The 25,127-nt window shown below is 35.6% G+C and overlaps 1 protein-coding gene across 2 annotated transcripts in view; it reads left to right on the forward strand.

Annotated features, from left to right (window-relative positions):
- The window catches only part of GPHN (gephyrin), a 526,040-nt gene that overhangs the window by 481,077 nt on the left and 19,836 nt on the right, over positions 1–25,127 (forward strand). For both annotated transcript variants that reach the window (XM_065940959.1, XM_065940958.1), the window contains one exon: positions 16,394–16,481. In XM_065940959.1, the coding sequence (XP_065797031.1) occupies positions 16,394–16,481 (88 nt within the window). The remainder of the gene's footprint in view (positions 1–16,393; positions 16,482–25,127) is intronic.

Here is a 25,127-nt window from a genome sequence, read left to right on the forward strand (position 1 = left end):
TGCCTTATCCTATACCACCCTCCTTTTCCATGGTACCTAGAAACTTCCAACTGTGCAGCTATCCAGAAAAATCTTACAGGGTTCCCTCAAAGTGGGTACAAAAACCTTAGCCGTGGGAGCAGATCAGAAAATATGTCTCTGACAACAAAACTGAATTAGTAACTGAGGCATATCACAAAAAAAAAAAGCACAATGAAAAGCTTTATACCCAGGATGATTCATTTTGTATTTCTGAAGAATGTGCCGTAGGATGGGAAAGCAGAATTCCAAATAGATTTAGGAAGCTTCTAATGTTAAAAGTTGGAGAGTTATCCCACTGGCTTTGGGTGTTCTTACACATTTACCTCTTAAATATAACAAGCAGTGATCATGGTTCACATATACAAAATCCACTTGGAGAAATTTTTTCTTTAATGAAGTTCAACATTGATTGAATTTATATCATTCCTAAAACTGAGTTTAACTATTGAGCTGCTTTTATTTCTACATCAGTTTTGAAACAGCTTGGTAAATGTAGCTTTCAAACTGCTGACTTGTACTTTCTGTTCTAGCCTTTCAGAGGCTGGAGGGCTGGGAAATTCCCTTAATTAAGAAAAGAATCCCCCTTTCTGGAAAATTGCCATCCCATAAGCCTACCCCATTCAAATCATGCTGGGCTTGCTTGGTTCTGTCATAAATTGATGCTTTGGATTTAAATTTCCTGATCCTACTGCTGCCAATTTGTGAAGCTGCCTCCTTGAATTAAAGCATGAAACAAGAGGAATAAGCAGTAAGATGGCAAATTGGATTCTTTTAAAACTGGCACATTTAGCAGGAATTAACAAGCTAGACTTAACAGTACAGTGATTATTTGAGCAAAGCCCAGGGCCTTAACATCCTCCAATTTGTGAACCAAACATATCCTAGCTTCCTAGTGCTTAATTTATAGAACTAGAAATCTCATATATATCAGTCAGAATTTAGATCTGGATTTAATCAGTTCATATGCTCTTTATAAACTACCAGCTTCCCTTATGGAATAAATACCCTTTTCTGTTCAAAATACAAAGTTTTAATTTTAAGTCAACATAATAGATTTATTTTCTGATCACTTATTTTCTATTGGCTAACCAAAAATATTTTTTATTGTAACAAACGTTATGGTATTGACAAAAGAGTCTTCCTACTCTTAATGACAGACTTTTTCATTCTACTACATTTGCCTTTTTTAATCCTCAGGAGTTGCTATTACAGTTGACATGACCGTTTCTTCTGAGAATCACCTCTAGGTACTACTGTAACTTTAGAAATTTTTTCTCATATGACCTGGACCTCATAAAAAGCAATATATCCAGAAAGCCTTTCCTAATTATTCCAGGCCAATTCTGATCATTCTCTTCTACTCAACATTTGTAACATTTCTTTTCATATGTATTTTCATTTTAATTAATGTATTTAAATTAAATCAATCAGTGTTAATTTAATTGCTCCTTTTATTCACCTTTCTAAATTTTTTCATATGTTGTCTGCACTGATTTGTAAACATAAAGGTGGTAACCTTACTTTGTTCTATTTTTATATGATTCCATAGTCTTTAAAAACCCAGTGGGAATGAAGGAGAACTAAATGATCACTATATGAATATACAGTTTGATCCTGTACCTGAAATAGACACCCAGGAAGTATTTATAATTCAGGAATTTATCCTTCCTTGACTTCTGAAGAAATTAGTATATGATTAGTTTATCTTTAACTATCTTTTTTGTAATCTCGGTATGATCAACAGCCATTATTCTTTCATCTCCAAATCCTAGAATTTCTTCTCACCCTCCTACTGTCATCTTCACTCTTCTTAAAATGATACAGCTCACAGTTGGTATAACAGATGAAACAAGAGACTAATTAGCAGTTGTTGTCCATCTGTGTGTTTATATTAAATATTTTAAAATAAAACTGCATTTGCATTCTGAATACTCTGTATGAAATCCATAAAAACTAATCTTGGGTAAAGGTTCTGTCTTTGTTTTGACTTTGCAGTAGACTACATGGTAAAGCAAAAAAAAATTGTGCCAGATTCAGGATTCTAGTGAGTTAAGACAAATGCAGTTTTTTCCAGTTTTATTGAGATATAACTAACATACAGCACTATATAATTTTCAGGTATACAGTATAATCATGTGACTTATGATAGGTCTATATTTAATTTTATAAGAAACCTGCATACTGTTCTCCATAATGATTCACCAATTTGCATTCCCACCAGCAGTGTAAGAGGGTTCCCTTTTCTCCACACCCTCTCCAGCGTTTATTGTTTGTAGATTTTTGATGATGCCATTCTGACCAGTATGAAGTAATACGTGCACTATTATAAATAGTGCTACATGTTCATCACAGCACTGTTTACAATAGCAGGACATAGAAGCACCCTAAATGTCCATCAACAGAGGACTGGATAAAGAAGATGTGGGATACACACACACACACACACACACACACACACACACACACACACACACACATAATGGAATATTACTCAACACACACACACACACACACACACACACACACACATAATGGAATATTACTCAGTCATAAAAAAGAATGAAATAATGTCATTTGCAGCACCATGGATAGACCTAGAAATTGTCATGCTGAGTAAAGTAAGTCAGACAGGGAAAGACAAATATCATGTGATATTGCTTAAATATGGAATCTAAAAAATGGTGAACTTACTTACAAAATAGAAATAGGGTCACAGATGTTGAAAACAAGCTTTTAGGTATAAGGGGGAAAGGGGAGGAGGGATAAGTTGGGACATTAGAATTGGTCTATAAGGCTAGTTAACTAATAAGGACCTACTGTATAGCACAAGGAAGTCTACTCAAAACTCTCTAATAATCTTTATGGGAAAAGAATCTAAAATAGAGTGGATTTATGAGTTATATAACTGAGTCATTTTTACTGTACCACTGAAACTACCACAGCATTGTAAATCTACTCCAATAAAAAAATCTTCAACAAAGGAGGCAAGGATATACAATGGAAAAAAGGCAACCTCTTTAACAAGTGGTGCTGGGAAAACTGGTCAACCACTTGTGAAAGAATGAAACTAGAACACTTTCTAACACCATACACAAAAATAAACTCAAAATGGATTAAAGATCTAAATGTAAGACCAGAAAGTATAAAACTCCTAGAGCAGAAAATAGGCAAAACACTCTCCGACATAAATCATAGCAGGATCCTCTATGACCCACCTCCAAGAATATTGGAAACAAAAGCAAAAATAAACAAATGGGACCTAATGAAACTTAAAAGCTTTTGTACCACAAACAAAACTATAAGCAAGGTGAAAAGACAGCCCTCAGATTGGGAGAAAATAATAGCAAACAAAGCAACAGACAAAGGATTAATCTCAAAAATATACAAGCAACTCCTGAAGCTGAATTCCAGAAAAATAAATGACCCAATCAAAAAATGGGCCAAGAACTAAACAGACATTTCTCCAAAGAAGACATACAGATGGCTAGCAAACACATGAAAAGATGCTCAACATCACTCATTATCAGAGAAATGCAAATCAAAACCACAATGAGGTATCATTACACGCCAGTCAGGATGGCTGCTATCCAAAAGTCTACAAGCAATACATGCTGGAGAGGGTGTGGAGAAAAGGGAACCCTCTTACACTGTTGGTGGGAATGCAAACTAGTACAGCCGCTATGGCGAACAGTGTGGAGATTTCTTAAAAAAACTGGAAATAGAACTGCCATATGACCCAGCAATACCACTTCTGGGCATACATACCAAGGAAACCAGATCTGAAAGAGACACGTGCACCCCAGTATTCATTGCAACACTGTTTATAATAGCCAGGACATGGAAGCAACCTAGATGCCCATCAGCAGACGAATGGATAAGGAAGCTGTGGTACATATACACCATGGAATATTACTCAGCCATTAAAAACAATTCATTTGAATCAGTTCTAATGAGATGGATGAAACTGGAGCCCATTATACAGAGTGAAGTAAGCCAGAAAGATAAAGACCAATACAGTGTACTAGCACATATATATGGAATTTAGAAAGATGGTAACGATGGCCCTATATGCAAAACAGAAAAAGAGACACAGATGTACAGAACAGACTTTTGGACTCTGTGGGAGAAGGCGAGGGTGGGATGTTTTGAGAGAACAGCATCGAAACATGTATATTATCTAGGGTGGAGCGGATCACCAGCCCAGGTTGGATGCATGAGATAAGTGCTCGGGCCTGGTGCACTGGGAAGACCCAGAGGGATCGGGTAGAGAGGGAGGTGGGAGGGGGGATCGGGATGGGGAATACTTGTAAATCCATGGCTGATTCATGTCAATGTATGACAAAAACCACTACAATATGGTAAAGTAACTAGCCTCCACCTAATACAAATAAATGGAAAAAAAAAGAAAGAAAGAAAAAAGACTTTACACTATAAAATCAATTCAATAAATATATATTGAGCAATTTAAAAAAATCTTTTGATTTACATACATCTTGAAATGATTGCCACAATAAATTTAGTGACCATCATCTTGTGTAGATACAAAATGAAAAAAATTTTTTCTTGTGATGAGAGGTCTAGGATTTAGTCTCCTAAGTTAGAACTTGCATATATAACATACAACAATGTTAATTAATCATGTTGAACATTACATCCCTAGTACTTACTTATCTTTTAACTGGAGGTTGGTACCTTTCCACTGCCTTATCCAATCCCTCTTCCCCCCTGCCACCTGCCTCTGGTAATCACAAGTCTGATCTCTCTTTTCATGGGTTGGTTGGTTGGTTTATTGAACTGTAATTGATCTACAACACTGTGTTAGTTCCTATTATACAACATAGTGACTCAGTATTTCTATATATTACAAAATGATCACCACAATGTTAGTTACCATCTGTCATCATACAAATATATTACATTATTATTGACTGTATTCCCATACTGTACATTTTATCCCTGTGACTCATTTATTTTGCAAGTTTGTACCTCTTAATTTCCCTCACCTATTTCATTCATTCCCCCATCTCCTCCCCTCTAGCAATCACCTGTTTGTTCTCTGTATCTGTAACTCTGTTTCTGATGTGTTTGTTCATTTGTCTTGTTTTTTAGATTCCACATATAAGGGAAATCATACTGTATTTGTCTTTCTCTGTCTGACTAATTTCACTTAGCATAATCCCCTGTAGGTCTATCTATGTTGTCACAAATGGCAAGATTTTATTCATTTTTATGGCTGAGTAGTATTCCACAGACACTGTATACATACCCCCTCTTCTATTTATCCAGTCATCTATCAGTGGACACTTCAGTTGCTTACCTGTCTTCACTATTGTGGATAGTGCTACAGTGAACATAACGGTACATATATCTTTTCAAAATATTTCTTGGAAATATACAAGATTTCTTGTATACAAAATATTCCTTGGAAATATTCTTTGGAAATATACACAGAAGTGGAATTGGTGGATCATATGGTAGTTGTATTTTTAATTTTTTTTTTTTAAATATTATTTTATTAGTTGGAGGCCAATCACTTTACAACATTTCAGTGGGTTTTGTCATACATTGACATGAATCAGCCATATAGTTACACGTATTCCCCATCCCGATCCCCCCTCCCACCTCCCTCCCCACCCGACTCCTCAGGGTCCTCCCAGTGCACCAGGCCCGAGCACCTGACTCATGTATCCCACCTGGGCTGGTGGTCCGTTTCACCATAGATAATATACATGCTGTTCTTTCAAAACATCCCACCCTCACGTTCTCCCCCAGAGTTCAAAAGTCTGTTCTGTACTTCTGTGTCTCTTTTTCTGTTTTGCATATAGGGTTATCGCCACCATCTATCTAAATTCCGTATATATGTGTTAGTATACTGTAATGTTCTTTATCTTTCTGGCTTACTTCACTCTGTATAATGGGCTCCAGTTTCATCCATCTCATTAGAACTGATTCAAATGAATTCTTTTTAACGGCTGAGTAATATTCCATGGTGTATATGTACCACAGCTTCCTTATCCATTCGTCTGCTGATGGGCATCTGGGTTGCTTCCACGTCCTGGCTATTATAAACAGTGCTGCAATGAACATTGGGGTGCACGTGTCTCTTTCAGATCTGGATTCCTCAGTGTGTATGCCTAGAAGTGGTATTGCTGGGTCATATGGCAGTTCTATTTCCAGTTTTTTAAGAAATCTCCACACTGTTTTCCATAGTGGCTGTACTAGTTTGCATTCCCACCAACAGTGTAAGAGGGTTCCCTTTTCTCCACACCCTCTCCAGCATTTATTGCTTGTAGACTTTTGGATAGCAGCCATCCTGACTGGCGTGTAATGGTACCTCATTGTGGTTTTGATTTGCATTTCTCTGATGATGAGTGATGTTGAGCATCTTTTCATGTGTTTGTTAGCCATCTGTATGTCTTCTTTGGAGAAATGTCTGTTTAGTTCTTTGGCCCATTTTTTGATTGGGTCGTTTATTTTTCTGGAATTGAGCTTCAGGAGTTGCTTGTATATTTTTGAGATTAATCCTTTGTCTGTTTCCTCATTTGCTATTATTTTCTCCCAATCTGAGGGCTGTCTTTTCACCTTACTTACAGTTTCCTTTGTTGTGCAAAAGCTTTTAATTTTCATTAGGTCCCATTTGTTTATTTTTGCTTTTATTTCCAATATTCTGGGAGGTGGGTCATAGAAGATCTTGCTGTGATTTATGTCGGAGAGTGTTTTGCCTATGTTCTCCTCTAGGAGTTTTATAGTTTCTGGTCTTACATTTAGATCTTTAATCCATTTTGAGTTTATTTTTGTGATGGTGTTAGAAAGTGTTCTAGTTTCATTCTTTTACAAGTGGTTGACCAGTTTTCCCAGCACCACTTGTCAAAGAGATTGTCTTTTTTCCATTGTATATCCTTGCCTCCTTTGTCAAAGATGAGGTGTCCATATGTTCGTGGATTTATCTCTTGGCTTTCTATTCTATTCCATTGATCTATATTTCTGTCTTTGTGCCAGTACCATACTGTCTTGATGACTGTGGCTTTGTAGTAGAGTCTGAAGTCAGGCAGGTTGATTCCTCCAGTTCCATTCTTCTTTCTCAAGATTACTTTGGCTATTCAAGGTTTTTTGTATTTCCATACAAATTGTGAAATTATTTGTTCTAGTTCTGTGAAAAATACTGTTGGTAACTTGATAGGGATTGCATTGAATCTATAGATTGCTTTGAGTAGAATAGCCATTTTGGTAATATTGATTCTTCCAATCCATGAGCACGGTATGTTTCTCCATCTGTTTGTGTCCTCTTTGATTTCTTTCATCAGTGTTTTATAGTTTTCTATGTATAGGTCTTTTGTTTCTTTAGGTAGATATACTCCTAAGTATTTTATTCTTTTTGTTGCAATGGTGAATGGTATTGTTTCCTTAATTCCTCTTTCTGTTTTTTCATTGTTAGTGTATAGGAATGCAAGGGATTTCTGTGTGTTAATTTTATATCCTGCAACTTTACTATATTCATTGATTAGCTCTAATAATTTTCTGGAAGAGTCTTTAGGGTTTTCTATGTAGAGGATCATGTCATCTGCAAACAGCGAGAGTTTCACTTCTTCTTTTCCTATATGGATTCCTTTTATGTCTTTTTCTGCTCTGATTGCTGTGGCCAAAACTTCCAACACTATGTTGAATAGTAGTGGTGAGAGTGGGCATCCTTGTCTTGTTCCTGATTTCAGAGGAAATGCTTTCAATTTTTCACCATTGAGGGTGATGCTTGCTGTGGGTTTGTCATATATAGCTTTTATTATGTTGAGGTATGTTCCTTCTATTCCTGCTTTCTGGAGAGTTTTAATCATAAATGAGTGTTGAATTTTGTCAAAGGCTTTCTCTGCATCTATTGAGATAATCATATGGTTTTTATCTTTCAATTTGTTAATGTGGTGTATTACGTTGATTGATTTGCGGATATTAAAGAATCCTTGCATTCCTGGGATAAAGCCCACTTGGTCATGGTGTATGATTTTTTTAATATGTTGTTGGATTCTGTTTGCTAGAATTTTGTTAAGGATTTTTGCATCTATGTTCATCAGTGATATTGGCCTGTAGTTTTCTTTTTTTGTGGCATCTTTGTCTGGTTTTGGAATTAGGGTGATGGTGGCCTCATAGAATGAGTTTGGAAGTTTACCTTCTTCTGCAATTTTCTGGAAGAGTTTGAGTAAGATAGGTGTTAGCTCTTCTCTAAATTTTTGGTAGAATTCAGCTGTGAAGCCATCTGGTCCTGGGCTTTTGTTTGCTGGAAGATTTCTGATTACAGTTTCGATTTCCTTGCTTGTGATGACTCTGTTAAGATCTTCTATTTCTTCCTGGTTCAGTTTTGGAAAGTTATACTTTTCTAAGAATTTGTCCATTTCATCCAAGTTGTCCATTTTATTGGCATAGAGCTGCTGGTAGTAGTCTCTTATGATCCTTTGGATTTCAGTGTTGTCTGTTGTGATCTCACCCTTTTCATTTCTTATTTTGTTAATTTGGTTCTTCTCTCTTTGTTTCTTAATGATCATATGGTAGTTGTATTTTTAATTTTTTAAGAAAGCCCCAAGATGTCTTCCATAGTGGCTGCACCAATTTACATCCCACCAGCACTACAGAAGAGCCTCCTTTTCTCCATATTCTTGCCAACACTTGTTATTTTTTTTGATAACCATTGTCTTTTTTATAATAGCCATTCTGGCAGATGTGAGTTGATACTTCATTGTGGTTTGACTTGCAATTCTGTGACAATTAGTTAGCCTGAGCTTCTTTTCATGTGCCTGTTGGCTATCTAAATGTCTTCTTTGGGAAAATATCTATGCAAGTCATCTGCCATTTTTAAATCAGGTTATTTGGTTTGTTTGTTTGCTTGTTTGTTTGTTTGATACTGAATTGTATGAGTTGTTTATGTATATTGGCTATTAACCCCTTATTGGTCTTATCATTTTGTAAACATTTTCTCCCATTCAATAGTCTGCCTTTTCATTTTGTTGATAGTTTCCTTCTTTGTGCAAAAGCTTTTTAGTTTGATATAGTCCCCCTTGTTTATTTTTGTTTTTTGTTTCATTTGCCTGAGGAGACATATTCAAAAAAAATATTGCTAAAACCGATGTAAAAGAGCATTCTGCCCATGTTTTCTTCTAGGAGTTAAACAGTTTCTGGACTTACACTTAAGTTTTTAACCCATCTTTAGTTTGTTTTTGTATATGGTGTAAGAAATTGGACAAGTTTGATTCTTCTGCAAATAACTGTCCAGTTTTCCCAACACCATTCGTTGAAGAGACTATCTCTTCTTCATTGTATATTCTTGCCTCCTTTGTCATAGATTAATTGACCATAAGTATGTGGGTTTATTTCTGGACTCCCTGTGTTGTTCCACTGATCTGTGGGTCTGTTTTTGCGCCAGTACCATACGGTTTTGATTGCTGTAGTTTTAGTATGGTTTGAAATTAGGGTGCTTGATACCTCCAACTTTGTTCTTCTTTCTTAAGATTGTTTTGGCTTTTCATGGCCTTTTGTGTTTTCATACAAATTTGAAAATTATTCTAGTTCTGTGAAAAATGCCTTTGTTATTTTGATAGGGATTACATGAAATATGTAGATTGCCTTCGGTAATACAGTAGTTTTAACCATATTAATTCTCCAGTCCATGAACACAGTTGGTGTATCCTTCTGCTTGTGACATCTTCAGTTTCTTTCAACAGTGTTTTATAGTTTTCCAAGAACAGGTCTTTTACCTCCTTAGGTTTATTGCTAGGTATTTTATTCTTTTTGATGCAGCTATAAATGGGATTATTTTCTTAATTTCTTTTTCTGATTGTTTGTTGTTAGTGTATAGAAACACAACAGACTTATATATATTAACTTTGTATCCTGCAACTTTACTGAATTCATTTGTTAGTCCTAATAGGTTTTTTTTTTTTTGGCTGATATCTTTAGGATTTTCTATGTATAGTATCACATCATTTGCAAACAGTGACAGTTTTTCTTTTCCAGTTTGGATCCCTTTTATTTCTTTCTCTTGTCTGATTGACGCAGCTAGGATATTCAATGCTATGTTGAATTAAAGTGGTGAGAGTGGACATCCTTGTTTCGTTCCTGATCTTCGAAGTGCTTTCAGCTTTCCACCATTGGGTATGATGTTGACTGTAAGTCTGTCATATATGTTCTTTATTATATTGAGGTACATAGCCTCTATCCCCACTTTATTGAGAGTTTTTATTATATGTGGATATTGCATTTTGTCAGAAGCTTTTTCTACATCTATTGAGATGATTGTTTGATTTTTATTCTTCTTGTTAATGTGGTATATTGTATTAATTGACTTGTGGATATTAGACCATCCTTTTCTCCCTGGAATAAATCCTACTCGATCATGATGTATATTGTTGAATTCTGTTTGCTTATATATCATTGAGGAGTTATGTGTCTATGTTCATCAGTGATTTTGGCCTATAATCTTTTTTTGCGATATCTTTGACTGTTTTGCTATCAGATGATGCTGACTTTGTATATAAGTTCAGAATCATTCCTTGCATCTCAGTTTTTTGGAATAGTGAGAGAAATATAGGTATTATCTATTCTTTTACTCAGTAGAAAATTTCTAACCTGGCCATCAGGTTTTTATACGATAATTTTACTGAGAAAGTTATTATTTGCCTCATGAGATAGCACATTTATTCTTGGATGGCTGTTATGACAGGATTTTTTTCTTTTATTACACTAGGCCAAAGTCTTTATCCCTGTTTCTCTCAGCTATTAGTTCTAATTCTGCCCTCATGAGCAACACCAAATAAATTAACTCCCTCATCTACATGACAGCCTTTCAAAGGAAATGCTATTTATGATTATATAAATGTTAAGTAGTATCTTCTCTTCCATCCACAAATAGTATTATTTGCCCATAGTATCATTATAGTTATAAATATTGTATACTGTTCATTTCCAAAGCTACTGTGGAGAGATTAAGTTGAGACCAGGGTTCATTCAGTTCATTTATTGAATGCCTACAATGTGCAAGGAGTTGGCAGGACAATCAAGAAGCCTAGATAAAATGAGACTATGTCTTGTGAGACAGACATATATTATCAACTTTATAAATTTGCCTTTCATCACAACTTGTTTCCTCTCTTTATTCTGTTTAGTTCTTTTGACTTTAAATTCCACTTTGACATCAAAATACCATTCCTGATTTTTTGCATGTTTACATTAGCTTGGTGCCTTTTACCATAGCTTTTATTTTTATTCTTTCATATCTTTTAAGTGTATCACTTATAAATAAGATCCAAATGGGATTTGAGCTTTAAAAAACTAAATCTTGAATTTGCCTTAAGTTACTGTAACCCTGAACCTAGCTTGAAGTTCATTTTGCTTTACCATATTCCCTTGATATTTTTTCCTTCCACCTTACTTTATTTTTACTATTAATAGAACTTTTATTATCCTTGTCCTTTTCTCTGTTATTGGTTTAATCCAGGTTCCCCTTCACTCATTATTTTGGTAAGTATGGGGTACTCTACATCCCCCTCATACTTTCCTTCCAAATTCTGATACTAATAATCAAATAATCATTTCTCCACTGTTTTATTTTTTAAAGGTGCTCACTATACCCCTCCTGCACAGCCTTCCCGTTTCCTCCCTGTGCCTCCTACATCACTGAGACTTTGAGAATACTTTTACTTCTCCCAGCTACTTCCACTCCCCCCACTTTTAGGCATTGCTGAAATAATGCTTTTAAATCTAGACTAAGTTTTCTTTTGTAGTATACATCTCTACAACTGAGGAATCCATGTTTAGCACATATATTATAATTTCCCTTCTATTTGATTGTCATTCATTTAGATTTAGTTATATATTTTAGAAATGTGTGTGAGTGTGTGCATGTGCGAGTTTTACTAGTGTTTTCTCTACTCTTCATCTTCCCCTATCTTGAGACCTCTGATCTTGTTATGTTTTTTTCATTTAGAATTATTTTTTCTGTAACGTTATTTATTGATTTATTTTCTAAATTTTTGCATTTTCACAAACATTATTATTCTGTACTGATAGATGAAGAGTGTCTGGGTATAGGATTTGGGTGTTGCAAGCCTTTTTTCTCAGACTACATTGATGTTAATCTACTGTTTTATAGTTTTTAGTGTTGTAGGTAAGAAATCCAAAGTCAATATTCTTTTTTTCTTTGTCAGTAAATCTAATCTTTCTGTCTGATAGTTTGTAAATTTTTCTCTTTATCCTTGAAATCTATTTACATTCTTAGGTTTATACTCTTTTGTCAGTCTTAAACTAGATACCAATCAGCTTCTAGTGCTTTAAATCAGTGAATGTTAGTCATAGAAAGGACTTTAAATCAGTGAATGTTAGACATGGAAAGGACCTAATCCAAATTTTCATTTTAAAAGTAAGGACAGTGAGACCCAAAAAAATGATGTTCATTTTTCAAAGTCATCTCAGCAGTAGAGACAACTTGATTCTAGACCCTGACACACTCAAGCCTTCAGTTAACACTTCTGTTTTCTGTCACTGAGCATTAAAATTTTTAGCATTTAGCACTAAATCATTGCTTTTATATGTTTTTATGTAATGTTGATACTCTCAAAGAACCATGGGTAGGTTACTTATTTCAAGTAAAAGTGGAAAGAAAGTGTTAGTAAATAAAGATTAATACTAGTATTAGATTTATCTTTAAAAATGGTTAATCACTCTCCAAACCTAATTAAAACTACAGTTTTTAATGAATTAAGAATTAAATGATATCACAGTATCCCCTTAAGACCTGTTGCTCTTTGAGGAAAGGGAAGCAACTGATATATATATATATATATATATATATATATGTAAAGCTTAATCTGCTTAATTCCATATACCTTCCAGTGTCAATGGTGAGACTGTATTTCGAATGTAAAAAGTACAATTTATTGGATATTGATCATCACTATTTGGCATACATAAATTAGATACATTTTCTTAGATAACAATGATAAATAGCTGTTTTTCTAATGATAATATAACAAAGTATCTTTCACAATGTGAATAACTACTGTAGTTTAAAAGAATAGTAAAATGAACATAGGTGACCTTGAATCTGTCACTGCCTTTGTTAATTTCATTGACCTCTCTTGTCCTGCCTACATTGTAGAGTTGTAAAACTAACACATAAGTGTGAGAGTGTGTTGTTCTTTTAAAATGTGAGAATTACTGTCATTAATTTTATTTCTTAAATATCAATTGATCTTATATATAGGAAGTAATGTCATATATAAGACATATAAGGTCATATTGTGTTTTCATTTTGCTCTCCTCTTTTTAAGAAAATTAATATGCTATGCCCTCTGTTTAACAAAACATAAAATCAGGGATTATTTTTATCCTACTGTAATATCCATGATTATAATCTTTGCTACCTATTTTTTATCATTATTCAGAGTAATTTCAGTCTTAGAAAGCAAACTCAATTTTTATTTCTTAACAGTAAAAAGGTTGAGGTGAGTGAATATAAAATAAATACAGGAAAATATCAGCATTTATCAGATCTGAGAGATGGATACATGGGTGTTACACTATTATCTTATATTAGAAATATTTCATCATTTAGAATATATTATGACTCACAAAAAAGAGCAAATTTATGACTTGTAAGCAGTCCTAAGTTATGTTTAATCAAATCTTATTTAGTTTTCATCTGAATATAGGATTCAGAATTATGTTGGTTTCATCCCCCAGAAATGTACTAACATGTCCACACACGCACTTTTCTTGTCATCCCAGACATCCTCACCTGCTGCCTTAGCATCCTCTGTTTGATGCTTCTGCACAATGGTCTATTCTGCTGAGAACTTTCCTATTATGACATGTCTTGTGCCTGAAAAAAACTAGACAATTACTCTTCTTAGGCACTTGACAAGGAGGCAGAGGTTCTAATCCTAGCTCTGCCCTGTACTGCTCCACCTAGCCTTTAGTATGCCACTTTGCCAGTCTGAATAGCGTTCTCCTTTTCTGTAAACTAGGGATAATTCATACCTGTTCAATCTACCTCAGACATTTATTGTGAAATAACAAGTGGAGTTCTATCATGCGATATAAATGAAGGTACAGATCCTCTGACAGTTGCCTCACTTTGCTGCCTATCCCTCTAAGCTATGATCTCTTACTAGATCTACGCAATGAAGGTAGAGTTAAAGAGGTAGGCAGAGGAAGATAGAGAAGCGCCAGCCCCAGAGTGCTCAGAGCTGTGCTTCTGAGTGACCCCCAAAGATCTTTCCGACTTTAAGATTCAGTGACTTTGTGAATCCACCAGCCTCAGAGTAGAAAGCAGCATTGAGCATATTCTTTGAAACATAATAAATTACAGCAAGGACTTGCTTGATATAAAAGTCCTTTTAGTTTATTTCTGCAAATTAGAAATGTTCCTATGGAAAGTTGATGACTCTTCAGTTTTACAAAAATAGGAAAAAATTTTTCCCAGATAATATGAAAACAATAAATAAGGAAACAAATCACTGAAAAGTATGCTTATGTGCAGTCATCAGCTAGCCTGTCCCAGGAACTTTATCCATATACAAAGATGTCAATGTGTATGTCACTGCTACTGTTTCCAGTGACTTTACCACCCTGTAGTCAACATACTACAATGAAATATCGTTAAATTGGTGGAATTAGCTAATGTCTCTTTATACTAGCACAAAATTCTATTATGTGTTGATAACAGTCACTGTCCATTCACCTGAACCACAGTCCACATCACCCTGTGTTTGTAATGCTTTACCATTTTCTCCATAGGGCAACCATTTGGCTCAACTTCATGATCCAGCAAGGCAGAGGGGCCAGAGTGCTGGGCATATAGTAATTAAGAATCCATCACATTCGTATCTTACAGTATTTCAATACAGAGGATAATTTGCTTTTTTTCCTTAAAGCAAAATGAAAAAGATTGATGAAAAATCTGTTCAAAATACACAGTCCAAGAATACTTTAAATACACCCATTTTGAATATATTTCTTCCAAGATGTTCACCTAACCAAGTTAACTTCAAAATCCATTTCAGGGATTTTTTTTAGGTTTTTTTTTTTCTTTATTTTTTTTTTAGTGTTTACACATAAATCCTTCCTTCATCAAATGCCCGGGTATTTTTTGCTGCATAAGCAATTAACTGGATGAATTCAAAGGATCTCTGTGTTATAGATTGAACTTCATGTCAGCCATTTTTCAACTTTTACTATTGTTTTGTCTTCTTGGGAGTTCATTCACCAAAGCCAAGCAAACTCCAGTGTACTCATGGACAGACCAGTGCTTGGGGTGCAGGAGAGTTCTGTCTAGATTCAGTAAAAGAACCTAGTAGTAAATGGAACTATTTGGGCTGAAACCAGCCCTGGGTTATTGAGCCATTTAGACTTTTCAAATATAGTTCTATGAATGTATTTTAGGTCCAATCTATGATATTCTTCTGTGTTAGTCATCGGTATTCTCCTAAATAAAAACTGCCAAATGTGTTAGAGCTGAACTCTGCCAGGTTGTTGGGTATGTTTGTGTGATAACTTCTCTCAGTACTTCCAGTAATATCAACAACAACAGCCAAACTTCCCTGAAAACTTGTTTTGTACAAGGTTTTATTCCATAAACTTATATGTACTGTTACTTAATCCACATAACAACCTTATAGAATCCCCACTTTTTAGATGGAAAACTACGGCAAAGAACAGTTAAGCAACTTATCACTTTTCCAAGGTTCTGCATCTCCCAGGTCACAGCACCAGGATTTAAACTCAGGCAGTCCGAGTTCAGAGCTCACAGTCTTCATCTCTGTGCTGTGCACCTCCCGGCTTTGTCTCTTGTATAGACTCTTGGGTAGATCTCAGGTTTCTTTTCTTACCTCTGTCACTCCTGGATAAAATATGAAATGACGCTCTACTTAAAAACCAGCCCGTTTCTTAAGGCTTAACCAAATTAAGTCATATTCCCTCTAAAGGGAATCAATCTCAAATTGAGTGATCAGTTTTCCTGGTATGCCTGAAATTTCCTAGGACGTGTAACTTTCATGTTACATGAAACTAAATACGGGATATTCCTAGGCAAACTGGGAGGGTGAGACAGCCTACTTAAACCTTACTGTGTCCCCTCATTATACCGCCTTGTTATATGGAGCAAAAAGCCCATGAAAGTACCAGTAACCACTACTTCTGCACTTACAAGTTTCTTTCTTCACAACAAGTTATGCTCCTACTGCATAGAGACCTTTTTGAATCCCACTTCATACAAAATTTAGTGCTGTGCTCACGTTAATGCCTACTCACTGAACAGGTGGTTTAGTTTTCAGCAGGCACTATAATATAAAAATTTTTCCTTGTGTGTTAATTTGTCTTTTTTTTTTTTTTCCAGCCCAGATGACTTACTCAATGCCTTGAATGAGGGTATCAGTCGTGCTGATGTCATCATCACATCAGGGGGTGTGTCCATGGGGGAAAAGGTATGAAAAAATGGGGTTCTTGAAACATAAGATTGATTAGCAGTGGTCTGGTAGACATCTTGTATCCATAACCAGACCCCCATGAAGCTGGAAATCCACAGGGGTTCAGAAATTCCTGAGCATTCTAAAAGGGATGCAGTACAATAGGTCAGACAGCTTACCATCTCAAATTAAATCCAGGAGTGAAGGTGCTAAAGTGTAGATATTGTATATGGAATTTAGAAAGATGGTAACGATAACCCTATATACAAAACAGAAAAAGAGACACAGAAGTACAGAACAGACTTTTGAACTCTGTGGGAGAAGGTGAGGGTGGGATGTTTCGAAAGAACAGCATGTATATTATTTATGGTGAAACAGATCACTAGCCCAGGTGAGATGCATGAGACGAGTGCTCGGGCCTGGTGCACTGGGAGGACCCAGAGGAGTCGGGTGGAGAGGGAGGTGGGAGGGGGGATCGGGATGGGGAATACATGTAACTCTATGGCTGATTCATGTCAATGTATGACAAAATCCACTGAAATGTTGTGAAGTAATTAGCCTCCAACTAATAAAATAAAATTAAAAAATAAATAAAGTGTAGATATTAATAGATATCCTCCATATAGCAGACAGATTGCTGGGATAGTCTTCCCTCAGTCTCCTAGAGATCTTGGGCAGATTGCTGCCATTTTCTCCCAAGATCACCATCACAAAGTCTAGGGGCTGAGACCTGCATTGTCGCAAAGGTGTAAAAAATAATTTGCATTACCATCAAACTACCTGAGGGGCTCTGAGCATCATAAGAGCAGACCCTGAGGTTAAGAGTACTTAAGTGTTATATTTATTATTTCTAGAGAGTGTTTCACGTGAAAGTTTTCTTGGTTGCTAATGAACTTAATTATGGGACAGTAACTGTTTGGCAGACCGAAAGTTTGTTTTTCCAGAACTTCTAAAGAGGCAGCAAGCTTGTAGTTAGCATAGGCTTGGCAGTTAAGGCTCAGGTATGTTAAGACCAGAACACTCTCAATCTTAACCTTCTTTATTAGTGCTAACAAAGATGTCATTTATCCTAGGGATTTTCTCACAGGTAAACAGCCAATATAGTAAAGCCTATTGGTTTTGTTTATTTTACTCTCTGTGTAGTAAGATACTGACAGTAATCCTTTAATTTACTAAGAAAGCGGTTTTAAGAACTGGGCATCCCAGAGTATTCCATAGTGTTAGTTGCTCAGTCGTGCCCAAATCTTTGTGACCCTATGGATTGTAGCTTGCCAGGCTCCTCTGTCCATGGAATTCTCTAGGCAAGAATACTAGAGTGAGTTGCCATTCCCTTCTCCAGGGGATCTTCCTGACCCAGGATTTGAACCCAGGGCTTCTACATTGGAGGCAGACTATTTACTTTCTGAGCCACCAAGAACTAATAATTGTCCTTCCTACCTCCTTGAGGGGGAATGAGATGAGAGAAGAACCAGGAAGAAAGAGATAAAGCATCAATGCAGCAATCTCCTGCCAGCCTGCAAACTCTAGTCCTCAAAAGAATTCCCGTGTACTTCAGTAGCAGAAAGAAAGAAAAGTATAAGAGAGAGAAGATCTGTTTTAGCCCAAGGGCTGAGTCTGAAAATCACTCATTGAAAACACAGGGAAGTAAGTCAAAGAAAGATCCAGAAGCATTATGTAGCAGACATGAATTTTAAGTACAGAAACTCAGGTATGCAAGAGATTTATTTACTTGTTTAAACTTATGAGCACCTGTGCTATGGAATTGGCAGGAAATTTACTTAATGCACTACAGAATTAACTGCCTCCAGGAACTATACTAAAAAACAGGCAGGGGCTTGAGAGGTAGCAGGGAATCAAGGAGATACACGTCTGGTCACCAGTCTTCACTGGATACATCTAGAGTGTCCTTGTCATGTTACTATATATCTCAGGTCTTTGCTATTTGGGGGCCATACTAATAGCCCTGAGATCAAAGGGGAGGCTGGAAGCCTTAGAGCAGAGGGAATGGGCCCCTGCCACAGAAATGACTCTTCACAGTTGCTTCCTTTAAAATCTCTCCCCAGCCCCACCTCTTCCTGCTCCACATAGCCTTTTCAAAAAGTTTTCATTTTTTATGTATCTGCTTTCTGCCCTAAAAGCTAAGGAACTATATGCATTACTATAAACTCTCCACCACCTACAGAACTGTGAAATAGCTCAAAGGCAGTGAAAGGTACAGAGGACCATTAAAGATGCCCTGGACTGAACACCCAGTAATTGTTTCTTCTATTTCAAAGCCTCTTGATTCTTCCTCGGGCTTGCCTCGTGACTCAGCTGGTAAAGAATCCACCTGCAGTGTGGGAGACCTGGGCTCGATCCCTGGGTTGGGAAGATCCCCTGGAGAAGGGAAAGACTGCCCACCCCAGTATTCTGGCCTGGAGAATTCCATGGACTGTATTGTCCATGGGGTTGCAAAGAGTCGGACACAATTGAGCGACTTTCACTTTCCATTCTTCCTAACAGTGTCTCCCTCACCCCACATGATCAGAAAAAGGGCTGGTCTCATGGGTTTGCCCTGATTATTTAGCACCAAAGGTATTAATTAATCATATAGGTCACCTTGAGTATGGCTCCTAGGGCCATAAAGCCGTAGAATATTAAAACTAATTAACAATATTCCAAACAAACAATTTGTTAAAATATTTTTTTTGTCTCTCTTATTTCATTTAGTCCTATGTTTCTTGTTCTGCAAGATCTTGGCTTAGCAGTCTGCTTTCTTAAAACCTTCTGCTTCCATTCTAGAGAGTCCTGGGTTTCCCGACTCAGTCCACTGGTACTGTATAAAAGTGACCTAAGCTGTATCACCTCAGAGGTCTATACCCTAGAGAGTAGTCTTTGAAGCATCAATTGTTCAAAATTCCTATGATGGTCCTTTTTCCTAGTGCTCTGGATCTGTCTCTGTTGTAGACACAGACTATTTACTATAGCTCACAGCAGTGCCTTCAGACCAGCACCAAAGTAAAACAGTAACTTTCCTTAGGAAATAGATAATAAAAGGTATTAAAGTAAGACTCTCTATTCAGATACAATATGTAATAATTTCATAAAAAATCTTGGTCAGTGTGTTCCCTACAGGTGAGAACACATCATTGACAGTATAAGCATTGTCAAATCTCCAGACAGACACTTCCCATAAAGCATATAGTTTCTGAAATATTATATTAATGACATTTTACCTGCCTGAATCTAACCTAGCACACAGTGAGCCTCTTTTCTCAGATGTAACAGTAACTTCCTTTCCATGAAATTCTTATAATGGTAACATCAAACAAACCTATTTCTAATGTCTCTTTTTATAAGATAAAAGAACAAACCTTCATGACTTTCTGGGAGCCCTCTAGGAAATTTCAAATATAGTTTTAGACTTAAAAAATATTCTGCAATTTTTCTATATTTTGGTCTGATCTTTAGAAGGCACAATCAAAAGAGTTGTCCAAAAAAAATGGGCCCTTGATTAAGATCATGGATATCTAAGAAACAGTTCTTGGTTACCTAATTTTTCAAAGCAACAATAAAATATTTGAAAACAAGCATAGAGAACCTGCTTGCTATGCTTTTTTATTTCCTTAGAATAATCAAAGACAAAATAAAGTAAACAAAAAGGCAGATTACACAAAAAGAAAAACACTACATATCATAGGGAAAGCATTAGTCAGTAAACCCAAGAAGTAAGCTCATCAAAACTGAGTAAGCTTACTAAAATTTTAATATATTTCTCAGCTTCATTTCAAACACAGTTATTATAAACCAAGGCAAATCAAAGTCACTTTCAGAGTTTTATCCTTTATTATGCTTTTTTTTAATGTTTTGAAACAACCTGACACTTTACTTTAGAACTAAGAGTGGTCCGTAGATCCAAGAGTGTCCTTGAGATTCTTTAAGCAGGTCTGCAAGGTTAAAATTATCCTTATAATAAAACTAAGTCTTTATCTGACTTTTTTATTTTCCTTCTCTCATGAGTGAATAGCAAGTTTTCCAGTTTTGGAAGATGTATGATCTCATCAGACTGAATACTGAAGCAAATAAGAGAATCTACCTGACTTCTCTTAAGCGGAACATTAAAGAGAGTTTTTAATTATAAAATACATAAACAATAAATTACTTATGTTAACGTAAAGTAGTTCATCATTGCTATTTCCAGATGAACCACCCAATAAATACTTTTAACTTCTTAGTTTTAATTTCTGACACAGTAAACACTGATAGACATAAGCCACATACATAAACAAAAGCGCTATAATATAGAATATTATAAAGGGTCCTGAGACGAAATATTTTGAATATTGGATGTCTTTAATTTTTTTCCTTGAAAAATGAGAGAACATGCATAATTATACTTGTCTGTCATTATTACTCCAACATTTAAGAAAATAACTAATGTCTATCTCATAGTGAAAACTAGGGGCCATAAATAATTGACAAATCATATGTAAGCATTTTAGCAGACTAGCCAAGTTCATATACACACAGAATACAGCTTTGTAGAGCAGACACATCCCCTTTTTTACCTTCTTAATGGAGCAAAAATGAAAATATATTCATTAACACAACCCAAAGATATATCCTCCCTATGGCATATTAAAATAATAGGCAAAGTAAATTAGCTTAAAGTTATGTTTAGTAAACAGTGATCCAGTGTTCTGTCTTACTTAGAAATCATCTAGGTTTCCCATGATTGTTCATTAATTAACCAATTTAATAACGTCAAGATTTTAAATTACTTAAAGATCTTGAAAATTATTTTCAAGCTAACATTCTACAAACATAATTACTATTGAATTAAAAGTTGTCAGAATAATGATTCAATTTCATTGAACCAAATTTTAGATTTTCACAATCTTAAGTATTATATAAGAATAGCATTAGCTTCTTTGGTGAATTAATCTATATAATTTTAGGAAAAAACAAACCCAGGCAAAATGCATTTGCCTACTTAACATTGATAAATAAGAGAAAGAGCGTGGCTGGATTTACTTATTAACCAAAATAATTAAGCTAGTCTCATTTACCAAAGGTTTACCTTAACTGTGTGAACTTTGACTCTTAAAATTGTAAGAAGAATATTTTTTTAGCATAGCATATTTAAAACATTATAAGATAAATTTTCTTATTATCTGTGAATTTTTGGAATATTCTGTTTATGTAAGTACTTAATCTCTCTAAATCAATCAGAATAGAGCACCTTTAATTTAAGAGATAATAGAAGTGTTTTGGTGTGTTGGTTTTTCTCCCCTCTGGCAAAGCAAAGTTTATTGTAGGCCTGTGGTCAGGGCTTTTCTCTCCAAGCCCTGGTGAAACCAGAGTTGGGAATGAGGGGCTCTTGTGTTGCTCCCACCAGGGGCAGAGACAGGGTAGGGGACACCCTGGATCTGCAGTTGCCCTGAGAAAGGCCCACTCTGCATGGTGGTCTTACAGTCATGTAACTTATGAATACCCTCCAGAAGTAGGAGAACATTTCACTGTCTTAAAGCAAGGTAAATGGCTTTGTGGATCAGACACGTAGTCACACAACCACATAAAGAATATACAGCTTCATCTCCACAATTTCAATGACATGGTGAGAGTAAACACAGAAGCAAACAAAAAACTACTCAGTCTACAAACAAACAACTATTTTCCTACCTAGACGAAGGAAAAATTCTTCATTGATTTAGGTTCAAAATGGCCATAAGAAAAATAAATTCACAAAACCAAGAAACCAGATTCTCTGTCTTCTCTTACCGAACAGAGAATAGATTTCAATCATCCATTTATATGAGTCACCAAATGGTGAGTCCATAAAACCAAATTCTCAATCACTGCTGCTACAAGGAGGACTGCCTTAATGGCCATCCATAGAAACAGAAATAGAACCAAAATTAATAGAGGAGGTAAAAGTAGAGAAACCAACATTTAGCAGTTTTCAAGTTTTATTGCTGCTTGGCATTCACTCCAGAAACCAAGGAAAAATGTGTCCAGGTTTAAACCACCCATAAAGTACACTTTTCTGACAATCGACTTGACCTGGGTTTGTCAGATAAATCAGTATGGCGTCTCTGTGGAGCCTTCAGAATCATTAAGGTATAGTTTTTCAAAGATAAAATCATGCATCTCATAAATATATATTTTATTTTATAAAATTAACATGTGTCAGAGATTTTATTTAACTAACTAATTAGTGAAGGAACTAGTAAGATATTATAACTGGTTCTAAGGATTCAAAAAACACAGACACAGGTAATCCAAAATGCTGAAATCAGTTTTTCTAATAGATGTAAAATTGTTCTATATCTGGAGGAGAATAGTCAATTACAACCTACTGACAGAATTAATTTGTATTTCTTTCGATACTAATCATGTTCACTATTACACTATTATTTTTCTGCAGACTAATTTTTGTAGAATAACTCAAAGACAGTGAAAGGCACAAATAACCCAGAAGGTTATTTGGACCTCAAATAATCTTTTTTACCCATTTCAAAGTCTTTCACAATTTTTCTGACATTGTTTGTTCTTGCTTAAGTTGAGGGAAAGACCAGTCTCCTTCATTCATTCGTGTTTCCCTTTCATATCTGTGTATCTAGCTTTCAGAATATCAGAGGTCCTTGCTGTTTCTGTAGATAGACAAAAACAAGCACAATGATGATTCTCAACGTTCATTACTACGTCTGGTACAAGCTTTCTGTCACAAGAAACATGAAGCATTTCTTCATGTTCAAAAAAGAATTGAAAGGGGGCATTTTTTACAACAGAGACGATTTTTTTCAAGAAAAATAAAATACTTTCATTCATTTAGCAAATATGTAATGAGTGTATATGCTTTCCAAACTCTGTATCATTATCCTTAGAGAGCCCTGCATGTATGGCCTCTACCTGTCTCTTCAGCCTCCCCTTATGCCTTTCCCCTGCTCATTCACTACCTTTTATTGTCTTTTCAGTTCTAGACACACTCTTTACTGCTCTAGAAGCTTTTGTATATACTTTTCTCTGCCAAGAATTCCCTCCACACTTCATATGACTGAGTCCTCCTCATCCTCACCACCTGTTTTAAAGTGGTCTTTCCGTATTCTCCACTTCACACATTGTTCTCTATCCTAGCACCTGCTTTTTTCTTCAGAGTATGTTCCACATCTTACAGTTAATCTATTTGTTGGTTTGCTTGTTTAGGCTGTCTCCCTCTGCAGTAAACTATAACAGGACATCTTTGTGCCAGGGACCTTGTCTGTCTGGTTCACTAGTGGGTCTCTAACACAAATGGAATTCCTGATACATAGTGGGCACTCAGAAATATTTGTTGAACTAGCAAATTAATGAATGAAAGGCATGTGTATGTCACTATGGACTCATTATAAATATATATACAGGGTTCCTGCTCTTACAAACTATCTAGTACAGTAAAGAATACAGATAGTTATCAGGCAGTTGCAGTATTACCTAAGTGTGTGGTGTCAGGACGACTTGGTATTATAAGAGCATAAAAGAAAGACCTGGACAGTCTCTCCCAAAGGAAATTCATTCCAAATACCTTTTCCACTGAGGTCTTTAAAGGAAAATGGAATTCTGGTTCATACTGTGGTCTCTTGCAACCTCACATCTTTAATATGATCACTTTCAAATTTAAAAGATCCAGGTGGAAATATTTTAACTATGCTGGTAATAATTCTACAGAATACCTGAATTCTTAACACTGTTGTGTTTCAGTGTAAGTGGTGGCTTTTTCTTTTTATGTCTTTGATCTGGTTTCGTTCCTGTAATACAGCCACCCGATTTTGTGAGGGGGTGGGAATAATACATGGTTTTTGTACAAAAAAAGAGAAAGGCCTGGAGTATGGTGGAGTGGCTTATTTGGACCAACTCTCCCACCAAGAACAACTATGAAAGCTATGTAAAAGAAAGATTAGGGAAGCATGAAAATGCTAGAAAGGACTAGAGGGCAAAGGAAAGGGTTAATATGTAGGTAACTGTAAATGAATTGTTGATTATATGAAATAATATCTTGAGATTTACATATATATAAATATATACTAAATATAGACTATATATTGTCTGTATAGTATATATAGACTTTATAATAGCACAAAAAGCAAAGAGGAATAAATAGAGTTAACATGTTTTAAAGTTCTTACATTTTGGGGAAGTGATAAAAATACCAGATCATGATGGACTAAAGTAAGTTAAGAATGCATTTTGTGATCTCTAAAGCAACCAATAAGAGAATGTGTAACTAACAAGCAAATAGAAGAGAAAGAAAATTAAAAAACAAAAAAATTTTGGCAAATCAAAGGAAGACTTGAAAGGAGAAAAAAGGAAATAAAAGCAGAAGTGACAAATAACTAACGAATAGGAGGCAAATAGTTTTAAATCCCAATATAGCAGTAATAAGGGACTTCTTGATGGTCCAGTGGTTAAGAATGTGCTGTGCAGTGTAGAGGATGTGGGATCAGTCCCTGGTGGGGGAGCTAAGAGTCCACGTGCTGCAGAGCAACAAAGCCTACACCTGGCAACTGCTCAGCCCATGCACCACAAACAGAGAGCCCGGGCACTGCAACAGAGACGCAGCACAACCAAAAATAAAGACAAACAGATAACAATTGAAAATATATCGCAGTAATTATATTAAGTGTAAGTGGACTGAGTCCTCCAATC

The sequence above is a fragment of the Muntiacus reevesi genome, chromosome 7 (assembly GCF_963930625.1).
Source record: "Muntiacus reevesi chromosome 7, mMunRee1.1, whole genome shotgun sequence".
Taxonomy (NCBI): domain Eukaryota; kingdom Metazoa; phylum Chordata; class Mammalia; order Artiodactyla; family Cervidae; genus Muntiacus; species Muntiacus reevesi.